Consider the following 21,222-nt stretch of genomic DNA (forward strand, 5'->3'; position numbering starts at 1 on the left):
ACAGTATATAAAATACTTATTTTGCCCACTAAGTAACAATAAAAGAGGGAGAGTCAGCACTGCTTGAGAATGGCATGCAACAAATAAAAAGAGTAAATTCACAAATTATTCCAACTGTACTATAATGCAAAATGAGATTTTTAGCAAACAATTGATCAATTGTTTGAGCCACCCCTGCCACGTCGCAACAAATTTCAATAGGGGGGTCCTACTCTATATTTTATATTTTCATTGTGCCATGCGGCCTCCTAATTACATTAAAAGCAGAACCATATTGAAGCAACGCATTTACCTGTAACATTTCAGAACTGCTTCCATTTTGCAAAGACAGGCAGCTGCAAATGAAGGCAGCCCAGGTCCCAGCATGTGCAGCTTGATGCCACACACCAGGACAATGTCAGAACTGGCCCTCACAGTGCCTGACCAGCAGCCATGAATGAAGGTGGAGCAGCCCCAAGTAAATGGTGCTAAATTAACAATGCCTGTGGAAAAGGGTGAGGTGGCTGAGCGTGAAATATATAGAGTAATAAATATATAGAGCATTGCTGGCTCTCCCTCTTTTATTGTTACTTATTGGTTCAGTGGCTGACCCCCACCATGCCGTGCACACCTGGTTTTGGTTTGCATATGCCTTCTGTTTCTATCAAAATTAATTTTGGTGGCTGTTCACACTCAGCCACCTCACCCTTTTCCACAGGCATTGTTAATTAAGCACCATTTACTTGGGCCTGCTCCGCCTTTATTCACGGCTGCTGGTCAGGCACTGTGAGGGCCAGTACTGACATTGTCCTGGTGTGTGGCATCTGCTGCACATGCCTGGACCTGGGCTGCCTTTATTCACAGCTGCCTGTTTTGCAACATGGAAGCGGTTCTGAAATTTTATAGGTATATGTGTTGCTTCAATATGGTTCTGATTTTAATGTTATTAGGAGGTCGCATGGCACAATGAAAATGTAAAATATAGAGTCGGACCTTCCAATTGAGATTTGCTGTGATGTGTCAGGAGTGGCTCAAAAAATTGATCAGTTGTTTGCTAAAAATCTCATTTTGCATTATAGTACATTTGTAATAATTTGTGAATTTACACTTTATATTTGTTGCATGCGATTCTCAAGTAGTGCTGGCTCTCCCTCTTTTATTGTTATTTTACCCACTGCATATGCTGTCTATGAACGTATGACTTACCACTCATTTATAATGGCTGACCCGCATCCGTAAGTGACTGCTGATCAGCTACTGACTGGAATACTGAGAAAAAATAAGACATGTGCATAGCCCCATGGAATAACATTGACCCGATGTTTTGTCAGATCAAAAGTGAACTAAACATACAGCCATGTGCAAGAACCCTAAGATGGTTCACACACCACGTCTAATATTTTGAATGTAATTACTTGAAGTTTTTAACTTTGCTTTATTTATATTTTGATAAGTATATGTCATGCATTCATGTATGTTAGATAATAATGTGTTGATTACGCATTGGGGCTTGTCATTTTGTCACTTGTTACATTATAAGGTATATACACTACTGACAAAAGGTTAGGGATACAGTGGAACATCGCTTAACGAGTTACCCAGTTAGCGAGTATTTCACCTAACGAGCAAAGCTTGCTGTAAATTTGTAACTCCGTTTACGAGCAAGCTTTGCTGAACGAGCAAAATACTCACCGCACCCACGTCCGGTTCCGTACATCCACCGCGCTCTAACCCGCTCTTGCAGTCCACACAAACACACACAAGCATGCACAAGCACGCACAAACACACACAAACACGCACGCACACACACATATTATGCTCACCTTACCTTGCGTTCCATCGCTGGCCTCCTGGAACTTGCAGTATACTGCTACAGGATGTGTATCGGGTAACCATCACGACCGATGCCCGAACTTCCGCTGTCAGAGCGCTGACATCAAAGGCAGGAGCCGCTTGCCTCTGATTGGCCAGTGCGCTGCCTTTGAGTAGCGGCTGACAGCCCAAGTTCCTCCCTCGTCGTGATGGTTACCCGATACACATCCTGTAGTGGCGAACTGCAAGATCCAGGAGGCCGGCAATGGAATGGAAGGTAAGGTGAGCATAATATGTGTACCTTCCGTTCCATCGCCGGCCTCATGGTTCTTGTAGTTTGCCGGTACAGGATGCTATGAGCCTTTTTAAAGAAGAAACCCCAATATTTAAAAAGATAAACTTTATTACATTAAGCTAAAATAACACCCACAGACACATATATAATCGGTATCTCCGCTAGGTTCAATCACATATATAGGCAATAGATAAGTATTGATACATACATAACATTTCCTTCCACCAAAAACCTGATTCACCCAAGATGGTGACTCCTCCCTCAATAACTAAAGATTCAATATTTCAAATAAGCAGGGGAACCAGAGAACCGAAGTTCACATATGGTAGAAGAAATATTCGTTTTTGTAATTAGAAAATGCTGATAATCACAATATTTCCCATATTCAACCGTGTGTATAACCACTTGCCAAATCCGTTAGGGAGCTGACCATAGAGACAAAAATGTAATTATCGTCTCAATGTCCAGCTCCAATAGATTACCCAGTTCACGACACCTGGAATGATATTATCACCTGATAGCTAAGGTTACCTCTGAATGCCCCTATTGATTGGCCTAAATGTCCGCTAATCGAACACCATTATCGCCAACAGGAACTAAATAGTGCCAGGAGAAATACAAAGGTACCTTTATCTAAACTATGTACACAATGGAGTGCCTCACAGGTCACTCCCAACAGGACAGAGACACCACCTTATATACAACCCGTCAGCTGACCTGTAGATTTAAAATACAATGCACATAGTGGAATGCCTAAAAGGTCATTCCCCACAGAACAGAGACTTCACGTTGATACATAGCCATCCTCTGAACTGTTAATCTGAAGATTTTCCTTTTCAGCAATCAAGGAAGCACAGAAAAAATGCCAAAATTTAGACTAAAAGTCCATCAACTAGAAGATAATCCTTAATACAAATTCTTGATAGATGAATTGGTTATTGCATCTTCACTGAACATCCAACCTCAAAGAAGTTGTTTCATTATTCTTCATGGTGTCAGTCGATTTCAAGGATGTGATATATCCATATTTCCATTAGCAATAGTCCATCATACATACTGTGCTTGACTGATAGCCCAAGTCTTCAAGATACAGCTAACACCTCTTATACCTCGACGCATTTCCCCCCTTGTACGATAATACCAAGGGGTTCATCAGGAGGTTTTGTTAATAGGATCCATGAGTCTATGCCAACATTCAATGTGGATCTGAAAGAAGGAGGGAGGGGGAGAGATAAATACAATCTCTCAATGTACAATAATCCCATTTCTCAAAATATAAAGAAACGAAAAACCAATTATTCACTAGGGATCTCAGCTATAAAAAATATAGCCAGTTAGATGACAATCCCAAATAAATAATGCAGAGGGAGAAACCTCCCCTACTAAAGAATAATAAATAAATAGATAACTCCCCAAACCATCATACAGTGTATATATATATAGAAGCCCCACTTCACACATGATCAATCCAATGGTACATACTCCATTTAGGATAGATTGACCTAGATACACGTAGCAGACAGTCTTTATAAAGATAACCTCCGCCCCAAACTAAGCAGGAAAAATCAGCTGGTTAAACAACTAGACACCATATACACCACTTACCCTAAGAATCCCAGATAAAAAACACACAGGACTGAGCAAGAGCGATACAGCGATATTCTCCAGGCTCAGAAGTCCTTCAGAAGCAGGGGCAGGCAGCCTGCCATGATATCCCCTGGAACGCAATTTCCAAAATAGCGGCACATCAGCTGCCGACCTCAAGTCAGCTTTTAAATGCGAGCGGGAGCCATTCAGCCACTGACTGCCCACCATCCATTGCAGCTGCGCATGCGCTCAATCGCGTCATCCACACACACAGGTGGATGAACGCTGCCTAGGATCAACGCCATTTAGGACGTCAGTAAGCCTAAGCGCTATAGCGCATGCGCTTCGCTACATCTCCGACGTGGCCAGCGGTATTCACCAAGCGGCCAAACGTAGGTTTACATAGTGCAACACTACATGTGCTGCGCATGCGTGGGCTAATAGAACAAGCATCTCCATATAGCTGACTGTATAACAACCGTTCCTTAGGAGGCACAGATTTAACAGACAGACTGACCAGAACTATTTAGCTGATTACTTTCCCTCAGTCCTGGTCCTTAATGCATACGGTGCCCAGGCTACAATCTCCATTTAATATTCAACATACATGATCAAAGTATAGCCATGTATAGGGAAATTTAAAATATAAAAAATCCCATAATGTTAGCTAACACCACTGTAAATACACATTATACCAGCAAAGTAGGCACATATATTTCTAGGGCAATACACTGATCCCATAGTCTGGGTAAAAAAAACCCCACCCTATTAATAGCCCAAATTTGTTCTAGTATGGCTAGCTTTTTGACTGGGCCAATTAATGTCACCTCATGGGATAGTGAGGCGGAGGAGGTATTTTCTGTACAGGGGGATCATCTCAACTTTAATCTTACTCCTAATATTCGTAGTACCTTTAAAGAACTAACTTCCTGCTATAAGCAATACTTGAAATCTTGGTGGGAGATTAAAGGGTTGGAGAACTATATTAAAAATAGTATTGTTCCTAAGGGGCTACGTATTAACATTAATCCTTCCCCAAGAGCAAGCAGTAAGGAGCTTTTGAAAGCCTGGCAAGCAGAATCCATAGCTTCCTCTTTGAGGTTTATGGGCCTGCTCCTGGAGGAGAGAAAGCTGTTCAGGGAAGCAGAGAGAACCTTGAATAGTCTGATTGAGAAAACTTTAGGCTTTAAGTCCAACCCTGAATTTAATAAAAAAGAGAGTATTTTGCAGGGTGATATTGAAAGGTACCAAAATCAATTGAAAACCAGAAAACATACTCAATTTCAGAGAGACCATAGTGAGTTTCAAACTGATAAAGCCTACAATTTTTCCGATAAAACTATTAAAAACACTATTGAAGCGTCATCATCTGAGACTGATATATCAGACTCTGAAGGGGCAAAAAGAAAGTTTAGAACTAGAAATAAAGGAGGAGGGGGCAGAGTAGAAGGGGAGGATGGTGGGATCAGAGGGAAGGATGGGGACCAGCTGTAAGAACCAGGAGCAATACAAGGAACAATCCACCGGTAGAAGGTGGGGGAGCAGTCGGTGGTGCTACATCCTCTATGGCCTCTTCCTCTGTAGCTTTGTCGCCTTTTTTAGGACAGCAGGCACCCAACAACCTCCTCAACAAGAGTCGAGTACAGTAGGGTCTGATAGTTTAGGACAAATTGTGAACTTGAGTCGACAGACCTTCTCTAAAGAGGAGGTCCAGTTGTTGTCAAAGGGGCTTTCTTTTGTACCCACAACACCATTTAATTTGTTTTCTTGGGTAAAGGATTTGAATCTATTTTGTCGTAAACTTAAATGGAAAAAGTCTTTTAAGTCGAACAATAGGGAGCAATGTCTGGCTCTGGGAGTGGAGGAGGCCGATATGGAGGTATTTGGTGACCTAATGGACCTTGTGAACGATAGTCCATTAGAGTTGGCAAAGGGCCCCTTTACCGATCTAAGAAGGAAGAGCACCAAGATGCCTCCTTCTGGGGATTATGATAAGATTGATTTATTTTTACAACTGGTTGAAAAGGATCTTGGGAAGGTGAAGTCTCATAATAGGAATGTGTCTCCTAACCTCAGTCAGCGGGAGTGGGTAGCCTTGGATAATTTGGAAAAGAATAGGAATGTTGTCCTCAAATCCTCGGATAAAGGGGGCAACATGGTTATTTTGGATCACGAGGATTACAATTCTATGTGTATGAGTATTTTGAATGACGTTAATACCTATGGGATCCTAAAGACCGATCCCACTGAGAGATTTTGTGAGGATTTAGTTGAGATGTTGGATGATGCCTTGGATGGTGGTTTGATCTCAGCCCAGGAACATAGATTCCTGGACCCTGTCCATCCGGTGGTACCTACCTTCTATGCACTTCCTAAATTGCATAAGGGGGTGGTGCCACTGAAGGGGAGACCTATTGTTGCCGGAATAGGCTCAATTGGTCAGAACAAAATATTGCGGCCATTTGTCGTGTCACTGTCCACGTACTTAAGGGATACATCAGATCTTTTGTTGAAACTGGAAGGGATGACAGTAGACCGAGGAACGTTTTTGGCGTCGATCGATGTGGAGGCCCTGTATAGTAGTATTGTTCATGAGAAGGGGCTTCAGGCTGTCCACTACTATTTATCAGGTAGGGCCATCCACTTCGGTCGACACAATGGGTTTGTCCTTGGTCTGCTGTCATTCATCCTGCACCATAACTATTTTTTATACGGCGGTAAGTACTTCCATCAACTCAGGGGGACTGCTATGGGCTGCTCATGTGCGCCCAGTTATGCAAATCTCCTCCTGGGTTGGTGGGAGGAAACCGTCGTATTTTCAGGTGAATATAAATGGTGGCAGGATAAGATAAGTGCGTGGTACAGATATATAGACGATGTTCTGATCATTTGGGCGGGCACTAGGGATGAATTTGTGCAAATGGTTGATGAACTGGGGGTGAATAACTTTAATCTGAGGTTTACGTATGAGATCAACCAACAAAAAATATCATTCCTTGACCTTCTAATTTCATTGGATGAGAGGGGCTCTATCCACACAACTATATTCAGGAAACCGACATCAACTAATAGTTTGCTCCGGTGGGAGAGTCATCATCCTTTGCCCCTTCGGAAGGGTATTCCGAAGGGACAATACCTCAGAGCCAGACGTAATTGTTCGGAAACTAATTCATTTAGGTTGGAGGCTTCCAACTTGCGGAAAAGATTCAGAGATAGGGGATATCCGGAGGCAGCCCTTGATGGGGCATTCCGCTATGCCCTTGAAAAGCAAAGAAGCTCTCTGTTAACTCCAACAGAAAGGAGGACAGACCCAGATGAAATTAGGGTGATTGGTACGTACAATGTACAGGTGGAACAAATCTTTAACATACTAAGAAGATATTTGGGTATTTTAAAGGTGGACGAACTCATAGGGGAGAGCATCTCAGAGCATCCCAAGATTACATTCAGAAGAGGCAGATCATTAGCGGACCGATTGGTCCCGCTCGCATTTAAAAGCTGACTTGAGGTCGGCAGCTGATGTGCCGCTATTTTGGAAATTCCGTTCCAGGGGATATCATGGCAGGCTGCCTGCCCCTGCTTCTGAAGGACTTCTGAGCCTGGAAAAAATCGCTGTATCGCTCTTGCTCAGCCCTGTGTGTTTTTTATCTGGGGTTCTTAGGGTAAGTGGTGTATATGGTGTCTAGTTGTTTAACCAGCTGATTTTTCCTGCTTAGTTTGGGGCGGAGGTTATCTTTATAAAGACTGTCTGCTACGTGTATCTAGGTCAATCTATCCTAAATGGAGTATGTACCATTGGATTGATCATGTGTGAAGTGGGACTTCTATATATATATATACACTGTATGATGGTTTGGGGAGTTATCTATTTATTTATTATTCTTTAGTAGGGGAGGTTTCTCCCTCTGCATTATTTATTTGGGATTGTCATCTAACTGGCTATATTTTTTATAGCTGAGATCCCTATTGAATAATTGGTTTTTCGTTTCTTTATATTTTGAGAAATGGGATTATTGTACATTGAGAGATTGTATTTATCTCTCCCCCTCCCTCCTTCTTTCAGATCCACATTGAATGTTGGCGTAGACTCATGGATCCTATTAACAAAACCTCCTGATGAACCCCTTGGCATTATCGTACAAGGGGGGAAACGCTTCGAGGTATAAGAGGTGTTAGCTGTATCTTGAAGACTTGGGCTATCAGTCAAGCACAGTATGTATGATGGACTATTGCTAATGGAAATATGGATATATCACATCCTTGAAATCGACTGACACCATGAAGAATAATGAAACAACTTCTTTGAGGTTGGATGTTCAGTGAAGATGCAATAACCAATTCATCTATCAAGAATTTGTATTAAGGATTATCTTCTAGTTGATGGACTTTTAGTCTAAATTTTGGCATTTTTTCTGTGCTTCCTTGATTGCTGAAAAGGAAAATCTTCAGATTAACAGTTCAGAGGATGGCTATGTATCAACGTGAAGTCTCTGTTCTGTGGGGAATGACCTTTTAGGCATTCCACTATGTGCATTGTATTTTAAATCTACAGGTCAGCTGACGGGTTGTATATAAGGTGGTGTCTCTGTCCTGTTGGGAGTGACCTGTGAGGCACTCCATTGTGTACATAGTTTAGATAAAGGTACCTTTGTATTTCTCCTGGCACTATTTAGTTCCTGTTGGCGATAATGGTGTTCGATTAGCGGACATTTAGGCCAATCAATAGGGGCATTCAGAGGTAACCTTAGCTATCAGGTGATAATATCATTCCAGGTGTCGTGAACTGGGTAATCTATTGGAGCTGGACATTGAGACGATAATTACATTTTTGTCTCTATGGTCAGCTCCCTAACGGATTTGGCAAGTGGTTATACACACGGTTGAATATGGGAAATATTGTGATTATCAGCATTTTCTAATTACAAAAACGAATATTTCATCTACCATATGTGAACTTCGGTTCTCTGGTTCCCCTGCTTATTTGAAATATTGAATCTTTAGTTATTGAGGAGGAGTCACCATCTTGGGTGAATCAGGTTTTTGGTGGAAAGAAATGTTATGTATGTATCAATACTTATCTATTGCCTATATATGTGATTGAACCTAGCGGAGATACCGATTATATATGTGTCTGGGGGTGTTATTTTAGCTTAATGTAATAAAGTTTATCTTTTTAAATATTGGGGTTTCTTCTTTAAAATAATTAATTGACCCCTTACATATATCTATATAATTAGAAAATTGGTTTCATCTAGGGGATTAAGGTCTGGAGAAAGTGCAGTCCACTCCTATTAAGTTACCCCAGTATCCAGCAGCCATTCCCTAATGATGGGACGTCGATGACCTGGAGCTTTATCATCCACGAAGATGAAATTAGGCCTGTTTTGTTCATGCAGCGGCACAATGATTGGATTAATAATGTTTTTCAAGTAGTAGGGGGCTTGTCACTGTACCATTCACACAGTGTTAAGCAGTTCTGTATTGACTATACACATCTGCTTAGACACCACCACCAAAGGCTTGTCTGATGTCAACAGTGGCTGATGCATAGCGCTCTCCTTGTCATCCCCAACATCATTTTGGCATAGTGTGAATCAACTTTAATCAATCAATACAACTTAGTCCCACTGGTCCCTCGTCCAGCAAGATGATGATGCCTGTGCCTGGTGGTGTGGTCAGTTACCCTTGTAACTCGACTGGAACGCAGACCACACTAATGTAAACTGCTTTGAATGGTCAGACATGACAGTTGGATGCCTCTGAGCTCCCTTAAATGTACCTTGAATTGTGTGGCATTCATTATTCAATTCAGAAGGGCATTGTTCACAATGAAGCGGTCATCAGTATCGCATGTGGCCAAAGGACGTCCACTTCTATGCTTTTCTGTGACTCTTCCAGTCTCTCTGTATCTCTGTTGAAACCTGCTGGTGACACTCTAAGCTCAGTGGCCACTTCCATCTGCGAACATTGAAGCCCCACAATGGCAAGGGACTGTTGAATAATTATTAGGTGTCATCTTGGTCTCATGATATCAAAATGTGCACAGCATAATGAGAAGGACTGTTAAAATACCATTTCTAATTAAACTCCCAATTTTGGGGGTTGATTCATGAATCTTACACCTGTTGTGAATTTTGCCATTAAGCTCTTTGTTAGAGAACAGCAAGGTGTGCACACATTACTAAAACATTGAACACTTGAAAATGTGCATTCCAAAGTTTACAGGAGGTTAGGATCTTAGGATCATCCTGCAATTTCACCCGAAAGCCAAATATCCCTATCTTTTTGTGAGTAGTGTATATTGGTCCTTAAAGGCAATCTGTTACCAGGTTTTTACTACCTAATGTGAGAGCAAGGGGCAGGCATACCACTGGGGCATCCTGTGCAGCAACATAGGGGCTCCATAGGTAAGTGAAATGGTGCATTATGATTATCAATTGGACTGCAGATGGATCATTTATTTTTTATTCTTGCACAGGGGCTATCTTCAGATCCTAATTTCAACAGTGTGTCACTTATTTGGCTTGAGTAGTTTTTATAAAATCACTGTTTTATCAACAGAATATTATAGAATCATAGAATGGTAGAGTTGGAAGGGACCTCAATGGCCACCAGGTCCAACCCCCTGCAAGTGCAGGTTTTCCTAAATCATCCCAGCTATATGTTTATTCAGTTTCTGCTTGAAGATTTCCATTGATGGAGAGCTTACCACCTCCCGTGGTAGCCTGTTTCACTCCATGACTGCCCTCACTGTCAGAAAGTTTTTCCTAATGTCTAATATGAATCTCCTTCCTTTAAGTTTCATCCCATTGCTACTTGTACTTCCTTTGCTAATGAAAATAAAGTGGTTCCCTCTGCACTGTGACTACCTTTCAGATATTTGTAGACCGCTATTAAATCTCCCCTCAGCCTTCTCTTTTTCAAACTAAACATCCCTAGTTCTTTTAGCCGTTCTTCATATGACATGGTTTGCAAACCTTCTACCATTTTGGTGGCCCTTCTCTGGACTTTCTCTAATATATCGGTCTTTCTTGAATTGGGGTGCCTAGAAATGTAAACAGTATTCAGGTGTGGTCTGACCAGGGCAGAATATAGGGGAATAATTACTTCTCTTGATCTAGATTCAATGCTTGTCTTGATACATCCCATAATTCTGTTGGCCATTTTAGCTGCAGCACCGCATTGTTGGCTCATGTTGAATCTGGAATCCACTATTATGCCCAAGTCCTTTTCCCCTGTGCTACTACCTAGTTCTATTTCTCCCATACTATATCTGCTTTTTACATTTCTTTTACCAAGATGTAGGACTTTGTATTTGTCCCTGTTAAAAACCATTCTTTTCTCCTCAGCCCATTGTTCAAGTGTGTCTAGATCCTTTTGAATACACTCTCTTTCCTCTCTAGTGTTGGCTACTCCTCCTATCTTAGTATCATCTGCAAATTTTATGAGTTTCCCAATAAGTCCGCTGTCCAGATCATTTATAAAGATATTAAACAGTACTGGGCCCAGGACAGAGCCTTGTGGCACCCTGCTTTTGATTTTCCTCACGGTTGATGTGTATCCATTTACTCGTTGTGCTCAATCATTAAGCCAGTTTGGAATCCATCTAACTGATTTTTTTTGTCGATTCCGTGCTTGATCATTTTTTTAATGATGGATATCATGTGATACTTTATCAAATGCCTTACTGAAGTCAGGGTCTACTATATCCACAGCATTCCCCTTGTCCAACCATTCAGTGACTTTGTTATAGAAGGAAATCAGTTTCCATGCCGTGTTGGCTCTGGTTACATAATGCCTTCCCATCCATGTATCTAAGTAAATGTTCTTTGACAATTTGCTCAAAGATTTTTCCTGTTATCGAGGTCAGGCTTACTGGCCTGTAATTCACTGGATCCTCCTGTTCCCCCTTTTTGTAGATAGGAACCACATTTGCCCTTTTCCAATCTAGAGGGACCACTCCTGTTTCCCATGACTTATTGAAGATTATTGCAATTACTATTATTTCCTCAGCTATCTTTTTCAGGACTCTAGGGTGTAAATCGTCTGGACCTGGGGCCTTGGTTTCCTTTTAACTTGACTAAGTGTTCTAATATCAATTCTTTGCTTATTGTCAACTTGGATTCCTCCCGACCATCATTTCTATCATGATTATTATTGATGCTTGCATTTGCTAGTTAACCTGATACCATGTGGTTCTCAATATTCCTCAGCTCTGTATAACCCCACCTCAACCACTGATTGGCAGCTTTCTACCTCTACACATTGTACACAGAAAGCTGTCAATTTTGTGGGCGAGGATCTGCAGAGTTTAGAAGTCCGAAAACTGGTAGATCTATAGCATACTAAAATAGTGATTTTATAAAAAAAAAATACAATATGCAGCCCAGTAAGTGATACATCGTTGGAGTCAGCATATCTTCCCCTACATTATTCTTCTCTCAGAAGAGCTAGCAAAAGTCTGGTGACAGACTCTTTTTACAGCATTATAGGGAATCTTGTAGGGGACCATGCACTAAGAAGAGCCATTCATCAACTTGAAAATCAGCTGAATAGTTTTGATGTCCACCTTCTTTATGATCATATTCAAGTGAGAGAACCTTGCAGGGGGTGGGGGGGTGCACGTGTTCCGGAGTATACTCCCTCTCATAGATTTGCCTGCTAGCTCAGTTCTGTCAGCATTTGGCCACTTAAAGGGGTTTTCTCATAAAGTAAGTTAATTTCAAAGCTCATTATAATTAACCCCTTCACGACCATGGACGGATCTTTCCGTCATGGATCGTGTCCCGGTAAGCCCCACACCCTGCCGCGGGCAGGCGGCGTGGGTCGGCACACATATCAGCTGTTTTCAACAGCTGACATGTGTGCCTACATGTTCCGAGTGGAATCGCATTCCACCCGGAACATTAACCCCTTAGATCTCGCTGCCAAAGTCTGGCAGCGAGATCTATATGCGCGCGGCCATGTTTTTTACTTACCGCCGCCCCCTCCGGACGTCACGTGAGTGATCACGTGACGTTCGGTGGTTGCCATCGTAGCACAGGGTCATGTGATGACGCCTGCTGCTATGATGTTTCACTTTCATTCTTCCTCGGCACGGAGCAGAGGAAAAAAGAAAGTGACTATTTCTGCTGTTTACAGCGGTATAGCTGTGATCAGCAGATAGCGATCAGCAATCGGATTGCTGATCACTATAGCCCCCTAGGGGGACTAGTAAAATAAAATAAAAAAAAGTAAAAAAAAGTTTTAAAAAATTAAAAAAAAAACAAAAAACCTAAAAGTTCAAATCACCCCCCTTTCCCCCCATTGAAAATTAAAGGGTTAAAAAATAAATAAATATACACATATTTGGTATTGCCGCGTTCAGAAATGCCCGATCTATCAAAATTAATCTGTTTGGTAAACGGCGTAGTGGCAAAAAAATTCCAAACGCCAAAATTACGTTTTTTGGTCGCCGCAAGTTTTACGCAAAATGCAATAACAGGCGATCAAAACGTAGCATCTGCGCAAAAATGCTACCATTAGAAACATCAGCTCGAGACGCAAAAAAAAAGCCGTCACTGAGCCATAGATCCCAAAAAATAAGAACGCTACGTGTTTCGGAAAATGGCGCAAAACGTGCGCCACTTTTATTGGACAAACTTGTGAATTTTTTTTAACCCCTTAGATACAAGTAAATCTATACATGTTTGGTGTCTACAAACTCGCACCGACTTCAGGCATCATACCTACATATCAGTTTTACCATATAGTGAACACCGTGAATAAAACATCCCAAAAACTATTGTGCCATCACACTTTTTTTGCAATTTTTCCACACTTGGAATTTTTTTGCTGTTTTCCAGTACACCATATGGTAAAACTTATGGTTTCATTTAAAAGTACAACTTGTCCCGCAAAAAACAAGCCCTCATATGGCAAGATTGACGGAAAAATAAAAAAGTTACGGCTCTCGGAAGAAGGGGAGCAAAAAACAAAAACGCAAAAACGGAAAGTGCCCCGGGGCTGAAGGGGTTAAACTCCCAATTTTGGGGGTTGATTCATGAATCTTACACCTGTTGTGAATTTTGCCATTAAGCTCTTTGTTAGAGAGCAGCAAGGTGTGCAAACATTACTAAAACATTGAACACTTGAAAATGTGCATTCAAAAGTTTAGAGGAGGTTAGGATCTTAGGATCATCCTGCAATTTCACCCGAAAGCCAAATATCCCTATCTTTTTGTGAGTAGTGTATATTGGTCCTTAAAGGCAATCTGTTACCAGGTTTTTACCACCTAATGTGAGAGCAAGGGGCAGGCATACCAGTGGGGCATCCTGTGCAGCCACATAGGGGCCCCATAGGTAAGTGAAATGGTGCATTTTGATGATCTATTGGACTGCAGATGGATCATTTATTTTTTATTCTTGCACAGGGGCTATCTTCAGATCCTAATTTCAACAGTGTGTCACTTATTTGGCTTGAGTAGTTTTTATAAAATCACTGTTTTATCAACAGAATATTATAGAATCATAGATTGGTAGAGGCTGAAAGCTGCCAATCAGTGGTTGAGGTGGGGTTATACAGAGCTGAGGAATATTGAGAACCACATGGTATCAGGTTAACTAGCAAATGCAAGCATCAACAATAATCATGATAGAAATGATGGTCGGGAGGAATCCAAGTTGACAATAAGCAAAGAATTGATATTAGAACACTTAATCAAGTTAAAGGAAACCAAGTCCCCAGGTCCAGATGATTTACACCCTAGAGTCCTGAAAAAGATAGCTGAGGAAATAATAGTAATTGCAATAATCTTCAATAAGTCATGGGAAACAGGAGAGGTCCCTCAAGTGAGAGAACCTTGGAGGGGAAGGGGTGCACGTGTTCCGGAGTATACTCCCTCTGATAGATTTGCCTGCTAGCTCAGTTCTGTCAGCATTTGGCCACTTAAAGGGGTTTTCTCATAAGGTAAGTTCATTTCAAAGCTCATTATAATCAATAGATCTTGGAATAATACTAAGTTCCACAATTGGATGTGTTGAAAAGAAATGTCCCTGTGCTAAGATAATGTTAGATATTTGTCCCTGCTATATACTGTGTAATGGCCGTGTCTGACCGTACCGGTACAGGGACATAGTCTGATCATACCACATCTCCTGAGCTGGGAAGGAAGTAAAAGCAAGTATACAGACATTATAACAGGGGATCATAGATTCGTTTTGTTTTGTTTTTTTTGGGGGGGGGGACATTTCTCTTCCTGTTTTTAACCCCTTTACGACCGCCGATACGCCTTTTAACGGCGGTAAATAAGGGTACTTTTTCCGATCCGCCGCTTTTTAACGGCGGTCGGAAAAAAGGGTCTAGCGCCCCCCAGAGTCAGAAAATTTCCGGGGTCTCAGCTGCCGGGGGTAGCTGAGACCCTGGAGATCATGATTCGGGCCGGTTTTTCCGGTCCCCGCTCACCTGATGACCGGTATACACCGTATACCGATCATCAAGTTATAGTAAATGACCGCGCCGGGAAAAAATGATTTATCTCCCATCTGGCATGATCAAACATGCCAGATGGGAGATAAATCTTTTTCCCGGTTCCCTCCGGTCCCCCGGTGTCCCCAAAGTGCCCCCCCGACCCCCAACCCCCTCCCGAAAATCCAAGATGGCCGCGCGCACCGGCGAGCACAGCAGCGCGCCGGCCGCATTTCCACTGTTCCTATGGTTTCTGTCGTATGTGCCATAACACATACGACAGAAACCTGCTCCCTAGGCCCTGCCGGGTCCCCCCCCTACCCCCCCCCTGGTGTTCCCCGGTGTCCCCCGGTGTCATACATACCTGTCGCAGCTCTGATCCCCCGCGGCCCCCTCCTCCGGCTCCTTCTCTGCAGACTCCGGTCACATGAGCAGAGCGCAGCTGTCAGCTTCCTGTGTTCAGGACGCTGGCTGCTCGCACTCTGCAGCTGTGACCCAGGGAGGGTGGGTGCAGATTCTTTGCACCCACTCTCCTAAAATGGAGGGTCTGCCCTCCTAGAAAATGGGGGATACGTTCCCTGAACGTGTCCCCCATATTCTAGAAGGTCCAGAGGCGACGTGGGACATCCAAATGGATTATTGTGGATTTTTTTTTTTCTTTTCAATAAATTGGTCAATCAGGGAATGTTTGGGGGAGTGTTTTTTCAAATAAATTTTTTTTTGTTGTCAATTTTTTTTTTATTACTGTCAATTAGTTATGTCGGGTATCTGATAGACGCCGTGACATAACTAATTGCTGGGCTTGATGCCAGGTGACATTACACACCTGGTATCAACCCCATTCATTACCCCGTTAGCCAACGCACCAGGGCGCGGGATGAGCTGGGGCGAAGCGCCAGAATTGGCGCATCTAATGGATGCGCCACTTCTGGGGCGGCTGCGGCCTGCTATTTTTAGGCTGGGAAGAGTCCAATAACCGTGGCTCTTCCCATCCTGAGAATACCAGACCCCAGCTGTCAGCTTCACCTTGGCTGGTGATCTAATTTGGGGGGACCCCACGTTTGTTTTTTTTTTTTAATTATTTATTTATAAATAATTAAAAAAAAAAAACAGCTTGGGGAGCCCTCCAAATTGATCACCAGACAAGATGAAGCTGTCAGCTGTGGTTTGCAGGCTACAGCTGTCTGCTTTACCCTAGCTGGCTATCAAAAATAGGGGGGACCCCACGTCATTTATTTTAATTCTTTTTTTTTTTTTTTGGGCTAAATACAAGGCTAGGCATCCTTTAGTGTCACATGAAAGGCAGGTAAGGGGAGCTTCCTCGTTCCTGCGGCGTCACACATAGCGATGTGTGCTGCCGCAGGAGCGACGAACTACATCGTTACTGCTGCAGTAACGATAATCGAGAATGGACCCCCATGTCACCGATGAGCGATTTTGCACGTTTTTGCAACGATGCAAAATCGCTCATCGGTGTCACACGCAGCAACATCGCTAATGCGGCCGGATGTGCGTCACCAATTCCGTGACCCTAACGACTCCGCATTAGCGATGTCGCAGCGTGTAAAGCCCCCTTAACAGTGAGAAATTTTTTGATACAGCAACAGTTTTGTGAAGTACCTGTGGATTCAAAATGTTTACTATACTCCTGAATAAAATCCTTGAGGGGTCCAGTTTCCAAAATGAGGTCACTTGTGGGGGGTTTCTGATGTATAGGTGCCCAAGGGGCCCTGCTAATGTGACATGGTGCGCGCAATTTACTTCAACTTTTCCAAAATTCAAATGGTGCTCCTTCCATTCCAAGCCCTCCCATTTATCCAAACAAAGGTTTTTGGCCACATGTGGGGTATCCCTGCGCTCACAAGAAATTAGATAACAACCTGTGGGGTACACGTTTTGTTGTTGCCTCTTGAAAAAGTGAAAAATGTGTCGCTAAATCAACATTTTTGTGAAAAAAATGAAAATTTCAATATGGCAACCTAAGCTTATCAAATTCTGTGAAGTATTCATGGATTCAAAATGCTCAATATACACCTAGATTAAAGCCTTGAGGGGTCTTATTTCCAGAATGGGGTCACTTGTGGGGGACCTCCACTGCTTAGGCACCTCAGGGGTTCTCCTAATGCAACATGGCGTCCGCTATTGATTCCAGCCAATTTTGCAGTCAAATTGCACTCCTTCTCTTCTGAGCCCTGTAGTGTGCCCAAACAGTTGATTTCCACCACATACAAGATATCAACAAACTCAGGAGAAATTGCGCAATAAATTTCATGGTGATTTTTTTCCTGTTACCCTTGTGAAAAAAAAAGCTACCTGGTTGAAGTAACAATTTTGTGGTAAAATTTTATTTTTTTATTTTCATGGCTCAACGTTATAAACTTCTGTAAAGCACCTGGGGGTTCAGGGTACTCACCAAACATCAAGATAAATTCCTTGAGGGGCCTAGTTTCCAATATGGGGTCACTTGTGGTGTTTTTTTGCTGTTTACGTACCTTAGGGGTCCTCCAAATGCGACATGGTGCCCGCAATCTTTTTCAGCCAAATTTCCTTTCCAAAATTCAAATATTGCTCCTTCCGTTCCAAGCCCTCCCATTTCTCCAAACAAAGGTTTCAGACCACAAGTGAGGTATCACCGCGCTCATAAAAAAGTGGGTAACAAACATTGGGGTCACATTTTTGGAATTACCTCTTGAAAAAGTGAAAAAATTGATGCTAAAGCAACATTTTTGAGAAAAAAATGAAAATTTTCAATGTGACAACGTAACGTTATCAAAATCTGTGAAGTACCTGTGGATTCAAAATGCTCACTATACCCCTAGATAGAAGCCTTAAGGGGTCTAGTTTCCAAAATGGTGTCACTTGTAAGGGGTTTCTGCTGTTTAGGTACCTTGGCGGACATGTAAATGCAACATGGTGCCCGCAATCTATTTCAGCCAAATTTGCTTTCCAAAATTCAAATATTGCTCCTTCTGTTCCGAGCCCTCCCATTTGTCCAAACAAAGGTTTCTGACCACATGTGGGGTATCGGCGCGTTCATAAGAAAGTGGGTAACAAGTTTTGGGGTTCATTTTGTTGTGTTATTTCTTCTAAAAGTGAACAAATTTGGGGTAGAGCAACATTTTAGGTAAAATTTTATTTTTTGCTTTTTTTCATTCCACTTTGCTTTAGTTCCTGTGAAGCACCTGAAGGGTTAATAAACTTCTTGGATGTGGTTTTGAGTACTTTGAGGCGTGCTGTTTTGAGAATGGTGTCACTTTTAGGTATTTTCTGTCACTTAGGCCTCTCAAAGTCACTTCAAATGTGATGTGGTCCCTAAAAAAATGGTTTTGTGAATTTTGTTGAAAAAATGGGAAATTGCTGATGAACTTTGACCCCTTCTAACTTCCTAACCCCAAAACATTTTGTTTCAGAAATTGCGCTAATGTAAAGTAGACATGTGGGAAATGTTATTTATTAACTGTTTTGTGTGACATAACTCTCTGGGTTAAGGGCATAAAAATTAAAAGTTTGAAAATTGCAAAATTTTCAAAATTTTCATCAAATTTCCGATTTTTTCACAAATAAAAGCAAAAAATATCGTTCTAAATTTATAACTATCATGAAGTACAATATGTCACGAAAAAACAATGTCAGAATCACCGGGATCCGTTGAAGCGTTCCAGAGTTATGACCTCACAAAGTGACACTGGTCAGAATTGCAAAAAATGGCCTGGTCATTAAGTACAAAACTGGCTTCGTCCTTAAGGGGTTAAACCTTACCTCAAAGAATTATTTGCGATCCCGTGCAGTAATGTTTGCATACTTTTTTGCTTCCTCTGCTGCCCAAGGGATCTAATATGATCAGACCATGTTCCTGTATAGTCAGAAATAGCCATGAAACAGTACATAATCGTATAAATGGGTCCCTGCAGGGGCGTAACTACTGCAATCGCAGGGGTCGACATTGCGACCGGGCTCGGGAGGTTAGGGGGGCTGCCTGCATGATACATGGAGGCCTGGGGGGCTGGCTGCATGATACATGGAGGCCTGGGGGGCTGGCTGCATGCTACATGGAGGCCTGGGGGGAGCTGCATGATACATGGAGGCCTGGGCGGCTGCATGATACATGGAGGTCTATGGGGCTGCATTACACATGGAGGTCTATGGTGCTACATAATAAATATGAAGGACACCTTATACTTGGACTGTAGGGGTGCATTATACATGCATGGAGGTAACTGAGGCTGCATTATACATGGAGGTCTATAGGGATGCATTATACAACATAAAAGACTCCTTATACATGGACTATAGGGGTGCATTATACATGTAGGAGTATGGGGCTGCATAATACAATATGAAGGTTTATGGGGCTGCATTATAATACATATAGGACTATGGGGGCTACATTATAATATATGGAGGACTATAGAGGCTACCTTATACATGGACTTTGGGGGTGCATTATAAAACATGGAGGACTATGTGGTGCAGTATAATATATGGAGAACTATGGGGTGAATTATTATATAAGGTGAACTATGAGGTGACTTATAGGACAGGGAGAACTGTGGGAAATTCATTATAATAATTGCAGGGCTATCAGGGCTACTTTATACATGGAGGACTATGGGGGTGCATTATAACATATGGAGGACTATGTGGTGCAGTATAATATATGGAGGACTATGGGGTGAATTATAATACTTGGAGAACTATGGGAAATGCATTATAATACATGGAGAACTATGGAGGTGCATTCTAATATATGAAGGGTTATGTGGGACCCTTTATACTATATGGAAGGCTATGTGGGATCCATTATAGTATTTGGAGAACTATATACGAGGGGAGACAAAGATACAAGCATGGGATGGGAATGTTTTGTGCTGAGGGAAAAAGGCTCTTTCTCTCCGCACCCAGCTTTCCCATGCTCTGATATGGGAAAGCTAGTTGCTGAGGGAAAAATGTATAGCAGAGCATGGGAAAGCTGGGTGCCGAGGACAAGATGGATATCAGAACATTTGAAAGCAGAGTGCTGATACAGGGATTTCAGATCATTGGAAACTTGGGTGCTGTGGGTAAGAGCCAAGTGTCAGCGTCATTATCCTGTACCCCGAGTGTCAGTGTCTTTATCCCGTACCCCAAGTGTTGGTGTATGTGGAAGGGGGAGGGCCCAGGTGCAAACTTTGCACCAGGGCCCATCAAACTCTAGTTATGCCACTGGGTCCATGTCATATTAGCACAGGAAACTTTTTTCTAAAAACATCCAATTGTGGAACTTACTATTATTCCAAGATCTATTGATTAAAATGAACTTTTTTTTGTGTGAAAACCGCTGTAAAGAATCAGGATTGTCTGACTTCAGGACACCCCTAGTCTCTTCCTATGAACATACTTAGGGAGAGACTTGTCAGCCAAAGGGATTGGACCAGAGAGAAGCCGGCAAGGATTGGCCCAAGACTAGGCAGCTAAGACACATAGACTCCAACTGGCATTTCAAATAGAGATGAGCGAATACCGTAATATTCATATTTGCTATACTTATAATGAATACTTTGTAATATTTGTGTATTCGTGACGAATAGCAAATACAATGCAAGTCAATGGGAAATGTGAGTAATTTTCCGCTGGACCCAACAAAGAGGTCTGGGGGCCTGAGGAAAAATCTGAAATGGATTAGAAAGTAGTGAAACTGAATGGGGAGAGCCTGGAGGATATGTCTGCATGCATTTCTTACTCACATATGGTTTCTGAGATCCCCTGAAGCCACACAGATGCACTTCTGTGTGGCTGCAGTCTATTGGTGCCCCTGCAGTCTATGTCACACTGCCCTAGCTAGCCCCTCGAGCAGCTGCAGGAATGACGAGCACTGACATCAGGAGATTAGCTCAGATTATTACCTGCTGTGATGATTTCTGCTGAACTCATGATGTCAGCGGTCGTCACTGACTTCTTAACACTGTGATCTCACATAAAGTCTCGCGGGCGGCCCGAGACTGTGACTAGTGGTGACGTCATGGGCTCACAGGATAATTCGCGTGAGAACACGATGGCCATGGAACTCAGTGACGAGCGCTGACGTCACGAGTTCAACAGAGTTCATCTCCGCAGCTAATGAACT

General features: G+C 42.4%; 1 protein-coding gene across 4 annotated transcripts in view; it reads left to right on the forward strand.

Annotated features, from left to right (window-relative positions):
- Nucleotides 1-21,222, forward strand: part of PMS1 (PMS1 homolog 1, mismatch repair system component) — a 929,444-nt gene that overhangs the window by 586,031 nt on the left and 322,191 nt on the right. Inside the window, exon 7 of one of the 4 annotated variants that reach the window (XM_075317759.1) lies at nt 7,738-8,854. The exons of the other annotated variants lie outside the window; for them this stretch is intronic. Coding sequence (XP_075173874.1) covers nt 7,738-7,791 — 54 coding nt within the window. The 3' untranslated portion in view covers nt 7,792-8,854. Of the gene's footprint in view, nt 1-7,737; nt 8,855-21,222 lie in introns of those variants that run through there. 4 annotated transcript variants of the gene reach the window in all.

The sequence above is a fragment of the Anomaloglossus baeobatrachus genome, chromosome 7 (genome assembly GCF_048569485.1).
Source record: "Anomaloglossus baeobatrachus isolate aAnoBae1 chromosome 7, aAnoBae1.hap1, whole genome shotgun sequence".
NCBI classification, from domain to species: Eukaryota; Metazoa; Chordata; class Amphibia; order Anura; family Aromobatidae; genus Anomaloglossus; species Anomaloglossus baeobatrachus.